The sequence below is a fragment of the Amblyomma americanum genome, chromosome 3 (genome assembly GCF_052857255.1).
Source record: "Amblyomma americanum isolate KBUSLIRL-KWMA chromosome 3, ASM5285725v1, whole genome shotgun sequence".
Classification (NCBI taxonomy): domain Eukaryota; kingdom Metazoa; phylum Arthropoda; class Arachnida; order Ixodida; family Ixodidae; genus Amblyomma; species Amblyomma americanum.
The window spans coordinates 68,374,873-68,392,659 of record NC_135499.1 but is presented as its reverse complement, the minus strand read 5'-3'; the positions used below and the strand labels follow the sequence as shown (position 1 = coordinate 68,392,659).

At 50.5% G+C, this 17,787-nt stretch overlaps 1 protein-coding gene and 1 pseudogene across 1 annotated transcript in view; one reads left to right on the top strand and one right to left on the bottom strand.

Moving 5' to 3' along the window:
* Window positions 1-424: 424 nt before the first annotated feature.
* Window positions 425-17,787, top strand: part of LOC144123029 (glycogenin-1-like) — a 99,926-nt gene continuing 82,563 nt past the window's right edge. Inside the window, exons 1-2 of the mRNA XM_077655954.1 lie at window positions 425-735; window positions 14,360-14,609. Of these exons, the coding sequence (XP_077512080.1) occupies window positions 503-735; window positions 14,360-14,609 (483 nt within the window). The 5' untranslated portion in view covers window positions 425-502. The remainder of the gene's footprint in view (window positions 736-14,359; window positions 14,610-17,787) is intronic.
* Window positions 6,585-7,956, bottom strand: LOC144123028 (uncharacterized; annotated as a pseudogene).

The window sequence follows — 17,787 nt, the reverse complement described above, 5'->3', positions numbered from 1 at the left end:
TGTGTGGAAAAGCGAGAAACAGCAGCGGCGCGGCGGTTCCGCCTCGCCCGGGCGTCAACAGATGAGAACAGGTCCTAGTTTTTTTTTCCCGGCAAGCGAATCCGCTTCACTCGCCGGATTTTTGGACAAGTGTGAACGCGCCCTAAGGCTGCAATATATATAAATAAATACCTTACTATTAGTGGTTAACATTTCGTATTTTCGCGCCTTTGGTGACGTCACACCTTTTCGACCAATCGCGAGTTTTGTGATGCCACTTTTTAGGAACACATTTTTGCTGACGCCGGATTTTTACTGCAGTGATACATCTAATTCTTTTGCAATTAAAATAAAACAGCCGGTTTAATTTACTTCCCAAGATGTCGCTCGCAACTGCCCCGATTTGAGGGAGATATCAATAACATCCGCCTTTCTGCGGGACGCATCCACGCCTCGTGGTGTCGCTGGCGGGTGCGCGGTACAGAAAAGAAGAAGCGGCGGCACCGAGGACTCTGCGGCCGCGATGGAGATGTGCTACCCGCGCACGCCCGAGGCGACGCCCGAGCACCAGCGGTCGTGGGTGACGTTGGCCACGGGCGACACGTACGCGTTCGGTGCCCTGGTGCTGGGCTACTCCCTGCGGGACGCGCGCACCCGCCATCAGCTCACGGTGCTGGTGACGCGAGACGTGGGCCCCGTGATGCGGCACCTGCTCGCGCAGGTCTTCGACGACATCCAGCAGGTCACGCTGCTCAGGTAGGTGCTTTATATGTCGAGGAGGTTCGGGCGACAGAGCGAAGAGCGGACATGGCAGACGCAGCGATAGACCGCTGAGCATAGGTCGAACCGAAGAGACAGCGTCTAAGTAATGCACCACCGGACGTTACTGGACTACCTTCGAGAGTCTAGTATGCATCTATATTTGTAAATAATACTTTATGACAGGACGCACGGTGTTGCAATAAAAAAGAAAGTGCATGCAAGCTTTACGCATGAAAAAGTCGCACAGCGGCTGCCGCCTTTAACGCCGCTTTCATCAATAGCTTCACCCACCGTGGTGGTTAAATGGTTAGCGCAATCGACTACAGAACCGCAATAGGCGGGCTCAAACCCGGCCGCGTTTCGACGGAGGTGAAACGCAAGATACGCCTGTGTGCTGTTTTTGTTGTTGCGACTGAAGGTAGAATGAAAAGGTGAGTGCACGGGCCTGTCCGCTGGCTAAAGGCGTGTGCTGTGCGATGTCAGCGCATGTTAAAGACACCGAGGCTCTCTAAATTTTCTGGAGCCCCCTCAGTGCGGCACCTTTTTCTTCTTTCCTTCTCACCTACCTCGTTTCACTCATGGCTTGGTTAAGGTGGCCACCGATAGTTTAGTCTGCTCCGCCTTTTATTTCCTCAAAAAAACTTTTTTAAAGAGAAAGAAAAGTGGAAAATTGGTTTTTGAGGAAAGTAAATGACGCAGTAACTCTCTACCTTATCTCGGAGGACACCCGAATCGCGCCGTCAAGGAAGGGAGGGAGTGAAAGAAAGAGGTGCCGTATTGGAGGCTCCAGAATAATTTCGACCACTGGGATCTTTAACGTGCACTGAAGCGAAAGCTTTTACAACTTTCGTCGGAGCGATTTCACCGTTGCCTTACGTTTGACCTTGAACATCCTTGCTGCGCCGCTGCCATAGCAACGCATGACGTGACTTCGCCGCGCCGCTGAACCCTGTCACACGGCGAGTTTCAATGGCCGTCGAGTCGAGGGTATTCGAAATTCTCAATCGCCATCGAACTCGAAGTTGTGTCGCTGCTACACAGCAAATCTCAATTGCCACTGAAATGGTTCTCGTGTCTTAAGCCAAGCTTGTGTGGCGCCCAATCTCTACTTTGGATTTTGCAAACATAACAAAAAATTTAGATAAATGTATACTAAATGCTGAAATACACACATACACGCAAGTCGTTCAAAACCCTTCTAATTGCATGTACGCGACGGACATATGCAGACACTGCAGTAGCCACTCTAATACAAGACGAGCCAAAACCAAGCCAGTCCAACTGCGTCGGAGCGCTGCTTCGTCAGGCTTAAGACCTGGAAAATCGCCTTGATATCTGGAAAACATGAGCTATTTGTCTCTTGAAAATTTATGCGAGGGTAAGAATGGGCAAATCGAAGGCGAATACAACAGCTTAGAACACGATATTGCTTTGTGGAATTAGCGACAAAGCTGTTATCGAGGTGAAGCGGGCGGGCACGGCACCGCCATGTTGTCAAGGCTAAGTACGCAAGCAACGCAAAGACCGCAACGCAAAAAATGCGCTTAAAACCAGTCTGATAACAATTTTAAAATAATTGTAGACTGCTTGCATTAAATTTTATACGAATAATGTTTTTGCATGCTTTTGTACTGTGAATGTGTCGTGTACGAAAGTGCGCTTGGCGCCGCTCGAAGCAACGATAGCAACCTTGGGCAGCGCTCGAAGGCCCTCGAAATCTCGATGGAGTTCCGCGCTGCCGCGGCGGCTGCGTTTTTATGGAGGAAAAACGCTAAAGCCCCAACTCGATGGACGCATCTTACGCGTACCGGCTGAGCGCCTACGCGCACGGGCGTATGCTGGATCCTGTCTGCGCATGCGCAAAGCGAGACGCGCGCGCAGGCGCGCGCGTTGCTAGATATCTGTTCATGTCAGATATTTTCGGCCCTGGCGACGCGCTGGCGCACGCGCCGGAAGTGGCTCCCTGGTTTGTGGCCAATGAGAGGACACAGTTCCCGCTATATCCAGAATGAGCCTCCGTGGCGCACCGACTGATTTTTTTTTGTCAACGAGCTGCGACAGCCCCCTGCGCAAACATGTCGTGCCTAATAAGCAATGAAAAATTAATCGCTGCTGTTGAGAGGCGCCGCTCGCTGTGGCTTGCCAGCCACAAACAACACAAAAATAAGCTCGTTACCGTAAAGCGTTCTGGAAGGAGGTGGCGGCGGAAATAATGCCGGGAACACCATGTGAAGGTAAGCAGGCACATTGCTCATGACGAGCACTTCATGATTGTAATGTTCATAAGATTCCTCATGTTTCAATCACGCAGAGAACGTTCACCACATTCAGAAGCGGTGGAAATCTCTCCGCGATAAGCACTGAAATACGTGCCAGTTTGAATGAAAAGCTACTATTAAAACTGCAGTTCGGTTTATATATTACATAACTTGCCTCGCTACATTCAAAATCTAAAGATTTCAAGTGGCAGTCTAACTGTTTTGGCCAGTTCCAATCTATGAGGTCTAGCAACAACGTGCTAGTGCGCGCACGAGCGCGAGTCAGCGACAGGCTATGGAGGTGCACACCACTTGCGACGCCCGTCGCGACGCGGCGCTGGGCGCACAGGCGCTCTGCGCGTACGCGTAGGATGTGCCCATCGAGTTGGGGCTTAAGGCGCCCGTGTGCTGTGCGAAGTCAGTGCACGTTAAAGAACCCCAGGTGGTCGAAATTAATACCGGATCCCTCCACTACGGCACCTCTTCTTTCTTTCTTCTTTCACTCCCTCCTTTATCCCTTCCCTTACGGCGCGGTTCAGGTGTCCAACGATATACGAGACAGATACTGCGCCATTTCCTTTCCCCCCAAAACCAATTATTATTATTAGTTCCGCGCTGCTCCGTTGACTCGATGGCCATTTAGACTGCCTGTGTAGCAGCGCTCGATCGCCTTTGAGTCGATAAGCTATCGGTTCGAGGGCCTTTGAAATGCCCGTGTGACAGGGGTATTAGCCGTCGCTGCGCCGGAGCTCCACAGCCACGGAGGGGCTGCTTCCTGACCACGTGATCTAGCCGAGAGTCAGCTGGATGAATGGATGAGCTGTTTATTTAGGAAGGGAGGCTCTAGGCAGCTAGTTGGATAAAATGAAATTAGCCCGGGTTTAACTACTGCTGAACCTTGCTAGAGAGCGAAAGCTGTGGTGTACTGGGCAAGCAGACGCGGCTTGGCGTCTGTAACGTTGAGCGCGTTCCGCCCACTGGATAGGCAGCGCGCCCACCCTGCCACCCTGGCAGGTGGCAGTTCGCGAAAGGTTGGTCACCCATTGAACGCTGCGGCCTCTCGTTGCAGTGCCATCTGTCTGCCACACTGCTGCTACTGCTGCTGCTGTTGCTGACAGGAAGAAAAGTGCACGGGCCTGCCTACTGGCTCAAGTCGAGCCACGCTCGCTGCCACGGGCTGAAAGTAGGATAGGTAAAGGATAGGAGAGCAAGGGTAGAAAGAAAAGGCGCGCGCGCTAATATGCCCGGGCCGATCGCGGAGGCAGTGCAATACCCGGCCGACCCGTACCAGAGTGCTTCAAGTCGATCATTTTGCCATATTCCAAAAATAAGCATAGTATCTTGGGTCCAAGGACCCGCAGCAGATATTAAATCAGGTATCAGCGCTAATGAATGCAGCTAAAATCTCTCTCTCGCCACCGCCACGTACCTGAAAATTGCTTTTTGGGGAAGGAGGGCTCCGGAATGATTTCGACCACCTGCGGATCTTTAACGTGCGATGTCAGTGCACGTTAAAGATCCCCAGGCGGTCGAAATTATTCCGGAGCCCTCCACTACGGCAGCTCTTTCTTCCTGTCTTTTTTAACTCCCTCCTTTATCTCTTCCCTTACGGCGCGGTTCAGGTGTCCAGCGATATATGAGTCAGATACTGCGCCATTTCTTTTCTCCAAAACCAATTATTATTAATTAAAGGAAATGGCGCAGTATCTGTCTCGCATATCGGCGGACATCTGAACCGCGCCGTAAGGGAAGGAATAAAGGAGGGACCAAAAGAAAGACAGAAAGAGGTGCCGTAGTGGAGGGCCCCGGAATAATTTTGACCACCTGGGGATCTTTAACGTGCACAGACATCGCACAGCACACGGGCGTCTTAGCGTTTCGCCTCCATTGAAACGCAGCCGCCGCGGTCGGGGTCAAACCAGGGTACTCCGTGTACCTCAAAGCGCGTTTGAGACGTCCACTGACCCAGGGAGCCAGTGTTCGTCCTTCCTTTCCTCAAAATCATCGGAGTCTAGAACGTTGTCATCGCCAACGCGAATGAACACAATGAACGCTGACAGCTTTCGCTTTGTATATCCTGGATTAGCTGAGCTAATCGCGAGCATAATTTTTCATCAGTAGCTACATCGGCATGCAGTTCAGAACGTTTGCGACTGTGTCGTTTTAACGCGACAGCGTTAAGGAGCTCGTGTCGCAGAGAAGCCGGTGCCGTCGGCGGCGTTGGCCGTGAGCGAAAAATGGTGCATCTCGGTGGACAGCTGAACCGCGCCGTAAGGGAAGAGATTTTCCTTTCCTCACCGCGCGGTCCGGGTGTCCAGCGAGAATTGCGAGACAGGCGTCATTTCATTTGCTTAAAACGGATTTTCATGTCATTTTCATTCCCTTACTGCCCGGTTCGGGTGTCCACCGAGATATGTGAGACAGGCATCCTTTCCTTAAATTGTCCAACGGGCCACGCGTCGCGCCGAACGGGCGATGGCGTTCCGTGCACCCCTTAGCAACGTTGCAACAAGCTGTCGCGTCTCATTCTTAAAGTTGAAGCTTAAGCGTCCTCGAAATTTTTGCCTCGACGTTGACGGCCCGTCGACTCCATTTATATGTCTCTCGGAGCGTTTACGGCCAGCGTTCCGAGCACGTTCATCGCCTATTCGCTTCCCTTGGGATCGGCAGATTATCTGCGGGCCTTGACGTAGCAAGCGCTATTCTTTACTGGACTGTGCTGACCTCAAAGTTTTTTTTCTTTCTCTCCTCCACCCCAGTATGCGAGCTCTAGCCTCTCGCTTCGGTGCAGCGCCCCACGCACGAGGCTTCCTCTTGGCTGCATCTGCGGCTTCCTAGCGACCGCATGCATGCTCTTTACTGCTTCGGCTGCACGATGAGCTCGCGTTCTCAGCACTTCCGTTCGTGATGTTATGACCGCCGTAAAGCCTGTGTGTCTGCAAGTCCCGGTATTTCCTTGGCGTCAGAAGCACTCACTGAAGGGCTTCCCCGCAGCGGCGAAGAAAAAGAAAAGTACCACGCTTCCATACTTCTGGCCGCCTTCATCCCCGCTGTCAGCGTGGATGAGCGGCTATGCCAAATCGAGGAACGTCGCATTAACAGCTATCGCTTCAATAACCGTGAGGTTTCAGCTCTGAAAAGCGAGTTTTTCTGCGAGAAGCATATTGTGCCAAATTTTTGCGCTCCTCATACACAGAAAAAAAACTTCCTCTTAATATGTTACAATGATGGCTAGATGACTTGTCTGAGATTTGCTATTCGGTGGCCTTGAATGACTCAGTGAACAATAAGGAAATAAAAAAGGCGGCCACTTTTTTTGTTACCATGCTACAGAGTTAAGAATGTTCTCGGCCAACACTGCCTCAGTGCTCCAATTAAGCGCGTTAGCTACGGGAGCTTCAAGCGTTTACATCGATAGGTGTGCTCTGCAAACATGGAGAAGACCAAATACAAACATTTGCGGATGGTTTCTTTCCGGAACTATCTCTTGGACCGACGGACGGACTGACGGACGCACGGATGGATGGATCTGAACCCTTTATTTCGGGCGGGGGTTCAATCCATCTATCCATGGCTTGTGAACATTTACTCTTGTCTTGATTTCAGCCACCAATCAGATATCCTTCGCTTGGTTACTTCTTCCCGCTTATAATCGATTTTTCCTTCACTGTCCTTAACCTCCAGTGCTTTAAATAAATCTGCCCCACTGATTTCCACTGCACGGTGAACCCATTTACAGAAAAGTAAAGTAAGTAAAGAAGTCTTTGGATGGATGGATGGATGGATGGATGGATGGTTGGATGGATGGATGGATGGATGGTTGGATGGATGGATGGATGGATGGATGGACGGGCGGACGGACGGACCGATGGATGGATGGATGGGGATGGACGGACGGACAGACGGACGGAGGCTGAACCCTTTAAGTCGGGCGCTCGCTCAAGCCACCTAGCCATGACTTACGAAATTTTACTCTTGTCTTGATTTAAGCGACCAATAAGATAACCTTCGCTTGGTTACTTCTACCCGCTTAAAATCTACTTTCCCTTCACTGCCCTTAAACCTCAATGCCTTGGATAAATCAGCCACGCTGCTTTCCAATGTAGGGTGGAGGCCTTTACAGAAAAGTCTCAAGTGTTCAGCCGTTTCCTCCTCCTCTCCGCACGCAACGCACAACGTGTCTATCTCGTGGTACCTGACTCTATATGTCCGCAAAACTCCCGTCTTGGCCTCAAACATCAAAGAGCTTCCACTTCAATTATCATAGATATTCTCTTTGCTAATTTCCTGCTTAAAGATCTTGTATGTTCCCAGTGCTGATTTTGTCAGCATTCCTGCTTTCCACAGAGCCCTCTCTGTTTCTTTAACCTTTTTCTTAACCGATAATTGCTGATTTGTCCCCCTACTGCTGTGCAGATATTTGGTGTCAATTTTCTAGTTCGCTTTCTCCATTTCGTGTCAACATTTCTTATGTACAGGTATCTGAAAACTTTCCTAGCCCACTGCTTTTCCCCCATTTTATCAATCGCTCCTCAAATGCTATCTTACTGCTACCTTCTATGCTCTCGAACGGCGCCCATCCCATATCACCCTGTACCTCCTGATTTGGTGTATTGCCATGTGCTCCCAAAGTTAGCCTCCCTACACCGCGTTGTTTGATTTCTAGCCTTGCTTGAACATCTGGTCTCATGCACAGGACCGCATTACCGAAAGTCAGGCTAGGAACCATCACCCCTTTCCAGATGCCTCTTACCACTTCATACCTGTTGTAATTCCACAGTGCCCTATTTTTCTTGAGAGCTGCATTCCTACTAGCTTTATTCATTACACATTTTTCATGCTCTGTCATATACTCAGCACCGTTATTTATCCACACCCCAAGATACTTGCACTCATCCACTACTTCTAGCGTGAACTCCTGTATTCTATGCTCGCCGCACTCATCATTAAATGTCATGACTGCAGATTTTTCCTTACAAAACTTGAAACCTAATCTATCTCCCTCTGTATCACAAATGTCTATTAACTTCTTCAAATCTTCTTTGTTGTCAGCCATAAGCACTATATCATCCGCGCATATTTGTCCCAGTAATGACCGTTTTATTCATACCCCTCGCTTGAAAAAAGAAAGGTTGAAGCCTAGTCCGCTCATATCTAGTTTGGTCTCTAACCCTTGCAGGTACAACATGAACAACAAAGGAGAAAGAGGACATCCTTGCCTAAGCCCCCGCTGTATATCTACAGGCCCTGATACATTTTTTTCATTTTATAAGCACTCTGTTACATTTATATATATCTTTTAAAAGATTAATTATTCCATCTTCCAGACCTAATGTGCCCAGTATGTCCCACAAATACTCTTGAATAACGTTGTCGTAGACTCCCCTAATATCCAGAAATGCTAGCCATAGGGGCCTGTGTTCCTTTTCAGCAGTCCCTATGCACTGCGTCAATGAAAACAGATTGTCCTCTGACCTCCTTTGTTTCCGGAACCCATTTTGTAGCTCCCCTAGCACCCCCTCCACCCAAGCCTCCACCCAAGCCTGCAATCTGTCCTTTAAAATCTGCATCACCACTGTGTAAACCACAGATGCAACTGTTATTGGACGGTAGTTATTTACATCAGGTTTATCCCACTTTCCCTTATATATCATGTTCGTTCGACTTAATCACCATTCATCGGGAAATTTCCCATCCGCTATCATTTTATTCACTACCTGTAGTAATGTTTGCTTGGATTTTGGTCCTAGCTTCTTTATTAACATAATCGGAATACCATCTGGTCCTGTTGACATGCCACCAGGAACCTTCTCTGCCCTTTCCCACTCTCTTTGCTCAAGTGGAGCAACTGCAGTAACCGGTATATCCTCCTTCAACAAATTATGTTCAACATTTCTTTCTTTAAATTTTTCTGTCATCCTTGTTCGTATGTGCTTTACTGCTTCATCCCCTTCTAGTCGAACACCCTGATCTGTAAAAATAAAACTTTGCTCTAGCCTAGTGTTAACACGCATTGCATTTAGATGTTTGCAGAATTTTTGAGCCGCTTTTCTATCCTTTTTGTTTACTTTTGACATCCATTGGGCACCCTTTATTCTAATTTTCTCATTAATCAAATAGGATGCTTTCCTTCTACACTTTATGAAGGTATCCCATTTTCTGTCTACTTCAACGTCTGGTTCCCCGCCTGTTCTTGGAATATCTGTGTTTTCTGGACGCTTCCTGACGTTTTTGTATCGCCCTCTTGACCTCCTCATCCCACCAAATCTTGGGTTTTGTGCCTTTTCCCTTTTGGCTTTACTCGCAACTTAGCTCTAGCTCAAGTAATCGAGTTAATTTGACATAAGTTCATTCTGTTTCATTATCCTCAAAAATTACTTTCTCAATTTGTTTGGCTGCTGCTTCCAATTACTTCCAATTGAGTAAAAATTCCTCTCTGATTGTTTATCTCGCTTCAGTCCTACATTGGTTTCTCTTCTGAAACTCAACTTGATACGCATGTGGTCATTACCTAGACTTCTGGAACCATGTTCAGCTATGCACATTACCCCCAACCTATTATACGTCCTCTGTGACATTATTGCATAATCTATCGTCTAGCGCAGACTCCCTGCCTCCCATGTTATGAGCCCTTCACACTTCTCGGTACTGTTGCATACAACTAAATCATGCCTGTCACACATATCCTGCAGCATGCTTCCTGTCGAATCTGTGTACCCATCGAGGTCTTCTATATGTCCGTTCATGTCGCCTAATATAATTATCTCGCCCTGCCCTCCTAGGTCATCAATGTCGCTTGCAATACATTCTAACATTTTCCTGTTTTCCTCTTTGGTGTTAGCTCCTGTCCACAAGTATACAAAGCCAATGAGTGTTTGCTCCCCTGCCACTTTTCCTTTTAGCCATAAATGGTCCTTGCATCCCAGTTTAACCATCTGAAAATTCATACTTTTATGAATGAATGCCCCAATTCCACCCCCCTTTCTGCTGCCCTCTATTCTATTGCAATATTCCCATGCGTAGTCTGAGCTACAGAGTGGTTGCTCCATGTCTCTAAGATGCGTTTACACTAAACATATACCATTAATTCCTCCTGCATTAACTGTTCCTCTATTTCCTCCCATTTCAGACTATTCCTACCACCTTGCATGTTAATGAAACCGATATCTGAATTAACTTGGCCCTGGCGCTTGTGTCTATTTCTTCTCCTATGGTTCCATCGTCCCTTTGATCTTGGTACTTCCTTCTCTACAGTGGTTCCCTCAGAGCTCTGGGTCCCCCTACGAAAGCTGTTGCCTGGCGACCTATCCTACTACCCACCCTCTTGCCAGTGGCACCACCGTAGTGAATGCCATCCTGTGCAAAAGGGTGGGGCCTGACCTCGTACACTTCCCTGTTAACTTCCATTATCCCGTATCCTAGTCGTCGACTGGTTAACCAAATTACACGGTTAGCCTCAACGACCCTCTTTTCTGTTTCTCTAGCCTGCCTCTAGCCTGCATGTGGTCACATGCTTAGAGGCCTCCCTAATCCTACTCATCCCCACTTCAAACTGCTTCTAAAGATTCTGGCTCCTGCCCTTCAGCACATCGTTGAGACCAGCATGGATAACGACAAGGTGTTCGCCATCCATGTTGCCCCCTACCACATCCTGGGCTTTGGCCATTGCATCTACCATGCACTTCCCTGACTGGGCCTCCACCTGCACCGGCCTGTCCGCCTTCACTGTCATCAAAACGCCTCCCTCAACCCTCGCTACGTTCGAGTCACCGACAACCAGAACCCTTCTGTGCTCTAACAGTTCGCTTCCTAAGTGCGACTGTTGCACTCCAGATCGCACTACTGACTGACTGAAAACTTTATTTTCAAAATATATACAGGGAGCTAGTGGAGCGGTCCTTAAGGGTCCGTTCCTTAGAAATGCTAGGTGGGCTGCTCATTACAACAGCCCATTGGCGGTAGCTGCTGCTCGGGCGCGCCTGACCAGGGCCTTTTGGCTCGCCAGGTCAGAGCAACCGAGCAGGGCCGCCTCCCAGTCCTCCCGGGCAGGGTTGGGGTTAGGGGGAAGATGCGGAGTTGATTGGCATGCCCACAGCATGTGGTAAATGTCCGAAGACTTTTACCTGCAGTGCGGCACTCCCCTGTGCACGCAGGGTCGAAATGTTTGATTACTGCTGGGCACAGAAGTGTTTTATACTAAAGGCGAAGGAGTAAGTGTTCCTCCGCCTTCGTGAGGCCCTTGCAGGGCTTAGGAAAGATTGCGTGGCCGAATTGGTAATACTGGATGATTTCCTTGAAGGCAAAACCTGGATTAGGGTCGGAGTCCGCATCGGGGGGAGGCGAGGGTGATGCCCGGAGAGGGATCGCCCTAGCTGTCTCTCCCGCCGCCGTACGCTGCTGTCGCGAGTCTCCGTGCCCGTTTTTATCTCTCTTCCCCACTCAAAACCTGGTGCGCTACAGCAGACCACGTGGTTGGCCACGTGCTCGGTGACGTGGTGCGGAGAAGCTGCCAGCGGCGCGGCGCCGTGTCTGGTGTCGTGCTTGGTCGCGTGGTGCAGTTTCCAGAGGATGCGCAGAGCGGAGAGGCGCGCGCGGCAGCTACGGCTCCGGCGCGCCAGCTGTGCGCCGTGTGACGACACTGCTCTCGCGCATGCGCAGCACGGCCCTCCAGGAACAACGCGAAACTGCTCAACCTCGGCCAGTGTAGCTCACGCTACAAAAGAATGTGCTGGGAGCCTGCCTGCGGAATCTTTCCCACGATATTCAGGAGGGGGGGGGGGGGGTGAGATGGCCTTGCCTTTGTATGGTTCGCCACGAGACGCGACCAACGATTGAAAAGACGACGGAGGGAAGAGGGGTACGGCGCCTTCCTCTAATTAACCAGTCTGACAAGAGCCATCCCGACCGGAGAAAGCCCGCCGAGGTTGTAGCCGCAGCGCCGTACCTGTGTTTGGATGGACACGTGCAGCTTGGGGCGAATTGGATTGGATTGTAAAACATTTATTGCGTCGAGAGCAGGTTGCAGGAGACACATACTAGATGGCCGCTAGCCCATGGCTGGCGACGACCTCATTGGCCCGCTCGATTGCTCGTACTTGAAACTTCGGGTCCGAGCTGACCAGCACGGCCTGCCACCGCTCGGGAGAAGGGAGTTGTACCAACTCCGCCGGAGGCGGATCATTTGCGCAGTTCCACAGAATGCTATCGTATGTGGCCCTTTCACCACATTTATGGCAGATTTGGTCGTACTGGCCAGGGTACATTAGGGCCAGAAGGAAGCGTGTTTGCAGTCTGCGCCAGGTAACATCCTGCGCTTTTGTTAACGATTTGTGGGGAGGGGGATATGCGCACTTCTCCAGCCTAAAGTGATGATGATGTCATGAAATGAGACCAAGCCGTCCCTCGTTAAATTCGGGTCGGAGGGCGCACTCACTGCCCGGTCGACGAAACCCCGGGCTTAGGCGTGAGCCGCCTCGTTCCCTGGATTAGACGAGTGGGCCGGGACCCAGATCAGCTCAACTTATCTAATCGGAAGGGGGTTGTTTTGAAGCATGCGTAGTGAGATGAAGTAGCAGCAACATCGATACCACAGTGCGCAAAGTTTACGAAAAATGCACGCTCGGGTAGGGTTGGGGTCAACCAAGCCTGGCGCCACCGCCCATTGTGGCCTGGGTCCAGGCTTACCGAGCGGAGCAAGCATCGCGGCTGTTGTGGCGTGGATTACTAACCTCCACTGAAAGCAGGCGAAGCGAAAACACATGTAGGACCAGGCCGAAAACTGGATTCCTTAGTCGAGACATATATTATTGTGAGCAGAAAAAAGAAAAAAAAATTGGAGGGCGCTTAAGCATTTTAAGAGTGAGACGCGACAGCGTGTCTGTCGCAGTGTTGCCGAGGAGTACACGGAACGCCATCGCCCGTTCGGCGCGACGCGTGGCCCGTTGAACAATTTAAGGAAAGGACGCCTGTCTCACATATCTCGGCGGACACCCGAACGGCGGGCCGCAAGGGAAGGAAAATGAAATGAACAATTGCTTTTAAGGAAAGGATATCACGCCTGTCTCAGATTTCTTGCTGGAAACCCAGATCGCGCAGTAAGGGAAGGAAAAATAGATCAATCAATCAATAAATAAATCAATAAACCAATCGGTCAATCAATCTATCGATTAATTGATCGATCAGTCAATCAATCAGCCAAACAATCCATCAATCAATCAATAAATCAAATAAATAAGTAAATAAATAACTCCATCCATCAATCCATCAATCAATCCATGTACCAATCAATCCTTAACGCTGTGGCGTTAAAATCCCTTCCCTTGCGGCGCGGTTCAAGTGTCCACCGAGATGCGCCATTTTTCGCTCGCGGCCAAAGACGCCGACGCCGACGACACCGGCTTTTCTGCCACACGAGCACCTTGACGCTGTCGCGTTAATAATGTTACCCAGCCCGCAGCGCTTCAGCCGGAACAGCGAGAATCAAGTGGGCAGTGCTTAAGCGTAGATCTGTACTGCAAAGCGGTGGGTATACGCCACGAGCTCTGCCTGTAGGGGCGCCACTGAAATCCCTCTCGCGGCCGGCTCTGAAAACAGCGGCGGGGTCCGCTGGCCGCGCTCCCCCGCGTTGGCAAGCGTTTTCCAGCCTCGTTGTAGGCCTGCCGCGGCCACAGTGGCTCAAGTCAGTGGGTGGGATTTTATCTTCGTGCTTTCGAGAGGAGGATAATTCTATAGCTGCCGAAGCAGAGGTAGAGATGTCCGCCCGTCCGTCCGTCCATCCGTCCGTCCGTCCGTCCGTCCGTCCATCCATCCATCCATCCATCCATCCATCCATCCATCCATCCATCCATCCATCCATCCATCCATCCATCCATCCATCCATCCATCCATCCATCCGTCCGTCCGTCCGTCCGTCCGTCCGTCCGTCCGTCCGTCCGTCCGTCCGTCCATCCATCCATCCATCCATCCATCCATCCATCCATCCATCCATCCATCCATCCATCCATCCATCCATCCATCCATCCATCCATCCATCCATCCATCCATCCATCCATCCATCCGTCTGTCCGTCCGTCCGTCCGTCCGTCCATCATCCATCATGTGGTATAATCAGACGCAGAGGGTCCGTGTTAATGGAAAAGAAAGTTTCTCTTTTGTGGGAACTCGCTCTTCGATGTACGGAAGTCACCGCCAGCATGACCGCTGCATAACCGCGTCTTCCTGCGGCTCTTGTGCAGCAGCTCTTTCTAGTGTGCCATTAAAGGAATTGTCTCTTTCCGCCACGGCCGCCTCAGCTCCGATCTCTCGGACGCTTAGGCAGCAGCATGCGTATCCTGAGGTGCATCACATTTGGCTCCGCGCAGAGGCCGAGACCCGCTGGGCTGCCCCGAGCGTGAGGTGGACGACGTGTCGGGCTCCTACACCAAGCTGCATGCGTGGCGACTGCTGCACTTGAGCAAGGGCGTCTTCCTGGACGCCGACACGCTGGTGATGGCAAACTGCGACGAGCTGTTCGAGCGCCGAGAGCTGTCCGCGGTGCCCCTGCGCGGATGGCCGGATCTCTTCGACAGTGGCGTGTTCGTCTTCGAGCCCTCCGAGAAGACGCACGGACTGGTGAGGAGGCTCCTCTTACCGCGTGATTATCACCCGACGGGCGCCCACCATAGGCGGACGGAGACGCGGCGCTATGGGAAGGAAGACACAGGCGCGCTGTAACCGGTGTCAACTTCTAAAATAGATTTATTCACTGCAACAACATTGATAAAAGTGCCATAGAGATGCTACCAGAGGCCAGCTCTGTACTTGTTATTATTCCGTTCGCATTAGAAGGGTCTATGCAGGCTGAAATGGCGACCGCCGTGGCGCGTCACGCCTGGCGCGTGCGAACCTTGTGACGTCATCACAACCCACCCACCGTGGCAGGTGGCAACCTGCCCACCGGATTGGGCGGAAATTGTCAACCATGGCAAGTGGCAGTTAAATTAATGATTGGTCGCGAGAGGTTCCTCGGGAAGAGCAACTTGGATGTCTTGATGTGGATGACAGTGTAGCGCGGGCGAGGAGTAGGAGGAGTTGAAGTGAGGTGCAAGTAAAAGAAACATGTCCGAGGTGCCCGCGGTCGTCTTTCGCTGGGGGCTCGACCGCGTTGAGTCAGCCTCGGGAACCAGCTGCCAGAAGCCGCACCTCAACGGGCCTCCTTTGCCATTGCCACGACGGCGCAGCTAACGTCTCCACAGCTCTACTGGATGCGGCGACGCGAGCCGATAGGCGAGCGACAGGTCTTAGCCTGGCCTCCGAGCGCGGTAACGATCCTGGGCTCATCATCCGCATTATCACTATCTGGCGAGCCAGCCCGGCATCGGTTTAACATTCTTTGCCGCCGTGCTTGAAGGGAAAAATTTCGAGCCCGCCGTGAAAGGTGCAAATGGAGCACGTGAAGTAGGCTGCTTTAGGCACCCAGTTGGTAATTTCTGGTGCATAACTTCGTTCCTGGATTGCGAGTGGGCGGGCTGCTTGACGAGGCGAACGAGCATTCGAAAGAGAAGCAAGTCGCATAGCCGCCGAAAGGGAGAAAGAAGCTGCTGAAAGGATGAAGGAAGCTGCTGAGAGAGAGCGAGAGAGGTATTGGCAATAAAGCTCAGGCTACAGGAAGGAGCCAGGAGTGATTTGACTACTAGTGCCGTGCTGTCGGGTGCGCCAAGATCCTCCAGTCCTCTCAATCATCAAAAACTACTTCCTTTGTTCGATGAATGACGCAAGAACCTTCATGCTTGTCTGCAGCGATTTCAGCATGTAGCTACCGGACAGCAATGGCCTCCGGAGAAATGGGCTGTAACTGTTAGTATGCGTCCAACTGGAGAATCTCTGGCAGTAATCGGCCGTATGACAGCAGCATATTCGCTCGATTACACAAAGCATAAGAAAGCCTTGCCGCAGCGGTTCCAGTTCAGTGTACAAAATTATCAGAAGAAATTTCGGCAAGTACAGGCGGAAGACTGCGAAACAGGGAAGCAGCTGGATCCTCGTATCTCCAGCTACTTTTATAACTGGATCGATATGGCTGATGTCCCTAAGATGTTTGAAGGCCTCAGAAAACATATGATATCAGATCAATTCCAGCGCTGTTGCCGTTCTAATCTGGTAGTCTTGCTCAAGAAACGAAGCTGCGAGACTCTCACCGATCTCGCTGATTTGATGGATCATTTTGTTGAAGCCCAGAGTCGTGCCAGCATCGGTCGAGCTGGGGATGAGTTGGAGAACGGCGAGAAACATTGCGCTGACCCCCAAAAAAGCACCTACCACGGTGTATTCTGTGTCACCAGCTGCGTCATGTTGCCGTGGATTATCGTCTTGCTTCCAGGGATGTGGCCAAGTGCAGCTCGTGCAGCCAACTTGCACACAAAGCAAACGACTGCCGAACGTGCCCTAAAGAGATAACTGCTTCTTGTGTCGTGACAAATGTTCCAAAATGAACTCTGGGACACTCGACTTCGCAGTTCTTCAGCGCAAACAAGTCGGGTACCTCGAGTGATATAATAATAATAATTGGTTTTTGGTGGAAAGGAAATGGCGCAGTATCTGTCTCATATATCGTTGGACAGATCACTCCTTTTTGCCAGTCGTTATGCCGGCCGCAAAAGAAGTCATGTTTCCCCACGAAGTTAACGTCATCGGAGACATTGATAGCATTTCCGTGATTGTTCGACAGGATTTAATGCCACCAGATGGAAGAATCAAGGTCTTGCCCAAGGCTGTAGTCCGTGTGCATACACCGTTTTTTATCGGCTCAGTAAGAGCCTTATGGTTGGATGAACCTCTGTACGACCTCGTCCTTGGTTTAAGGGCGCTGCATGATCCGGATCCTGGAGGGAGCACACCACCTTAGTAACAGAAGTTAACCCAGAGCGCGCGGAATGCACGTCCACTTCGACCCAGTCACTACTTCCTGCTGTCGCCAAAGCACTGCGAGAACCAGATGTACCACCGAAGAGCCCCTTAACCGGATCGTGGGACGCTACAATGAGCGAAATAATCTACGAACATCAAAATGACCGAGGCTTGAAAACTTGCTTTGTAAAGATTAGCAGGAAGTTCAGTTCCAGAAAAAAGAATACCTATTTCTTTTCGTGGAGAAAAGGCCCTTTACACCGGCGTTTTGACCCTATTCCTTGGTAGACCGTTCAAGCAACTACGTGTCCAGCAATTTCGAACAAAACTATTGAAAGTTGTAATATTGTAAGATATTTCTACGGTATTATTGAAGGTAATGGTCCATTCTTCTGATATGTAGGAAAATCGTTCTTTTAAAGCGTTTCCATCGACCGCATTCAACAGTTGACTTCCATAAGAAACCATTGGAGAACGCTTTTGACGATAGGAAAAACGTTAATAGAAAAAAAAATTAATACTGCCGTTGGGTGATATGCAGATACGTTGATTGTTATAGGCAAATCTTACATTATCTGAAAATATAGCGTTCATAAATGGTTTCCCGTTCAAAAATGATTTTGTCCAGATTGGCTGGGTATACGGTGGTGCCGACGAGGTTCCAGGCAACCATCCTGCACTTTGGTCGCGAAAGTATTACGGCGGGACAAAAAGGAATCAGCCGGACCAATGACCGGATACTAGGTTACACATACTGGCCGGGCGCGCATGGCGACGTCATCCGTTTTGTGAAATCATGCGACGTATGCCAGATGACGGAATCCAAAAGCAAAGCCAGCGTAGCCCCTATAACCAATACTCCTGTGATTAGAGCGCCGTTCGAAAGTGTAGCTGTTGATTTGAT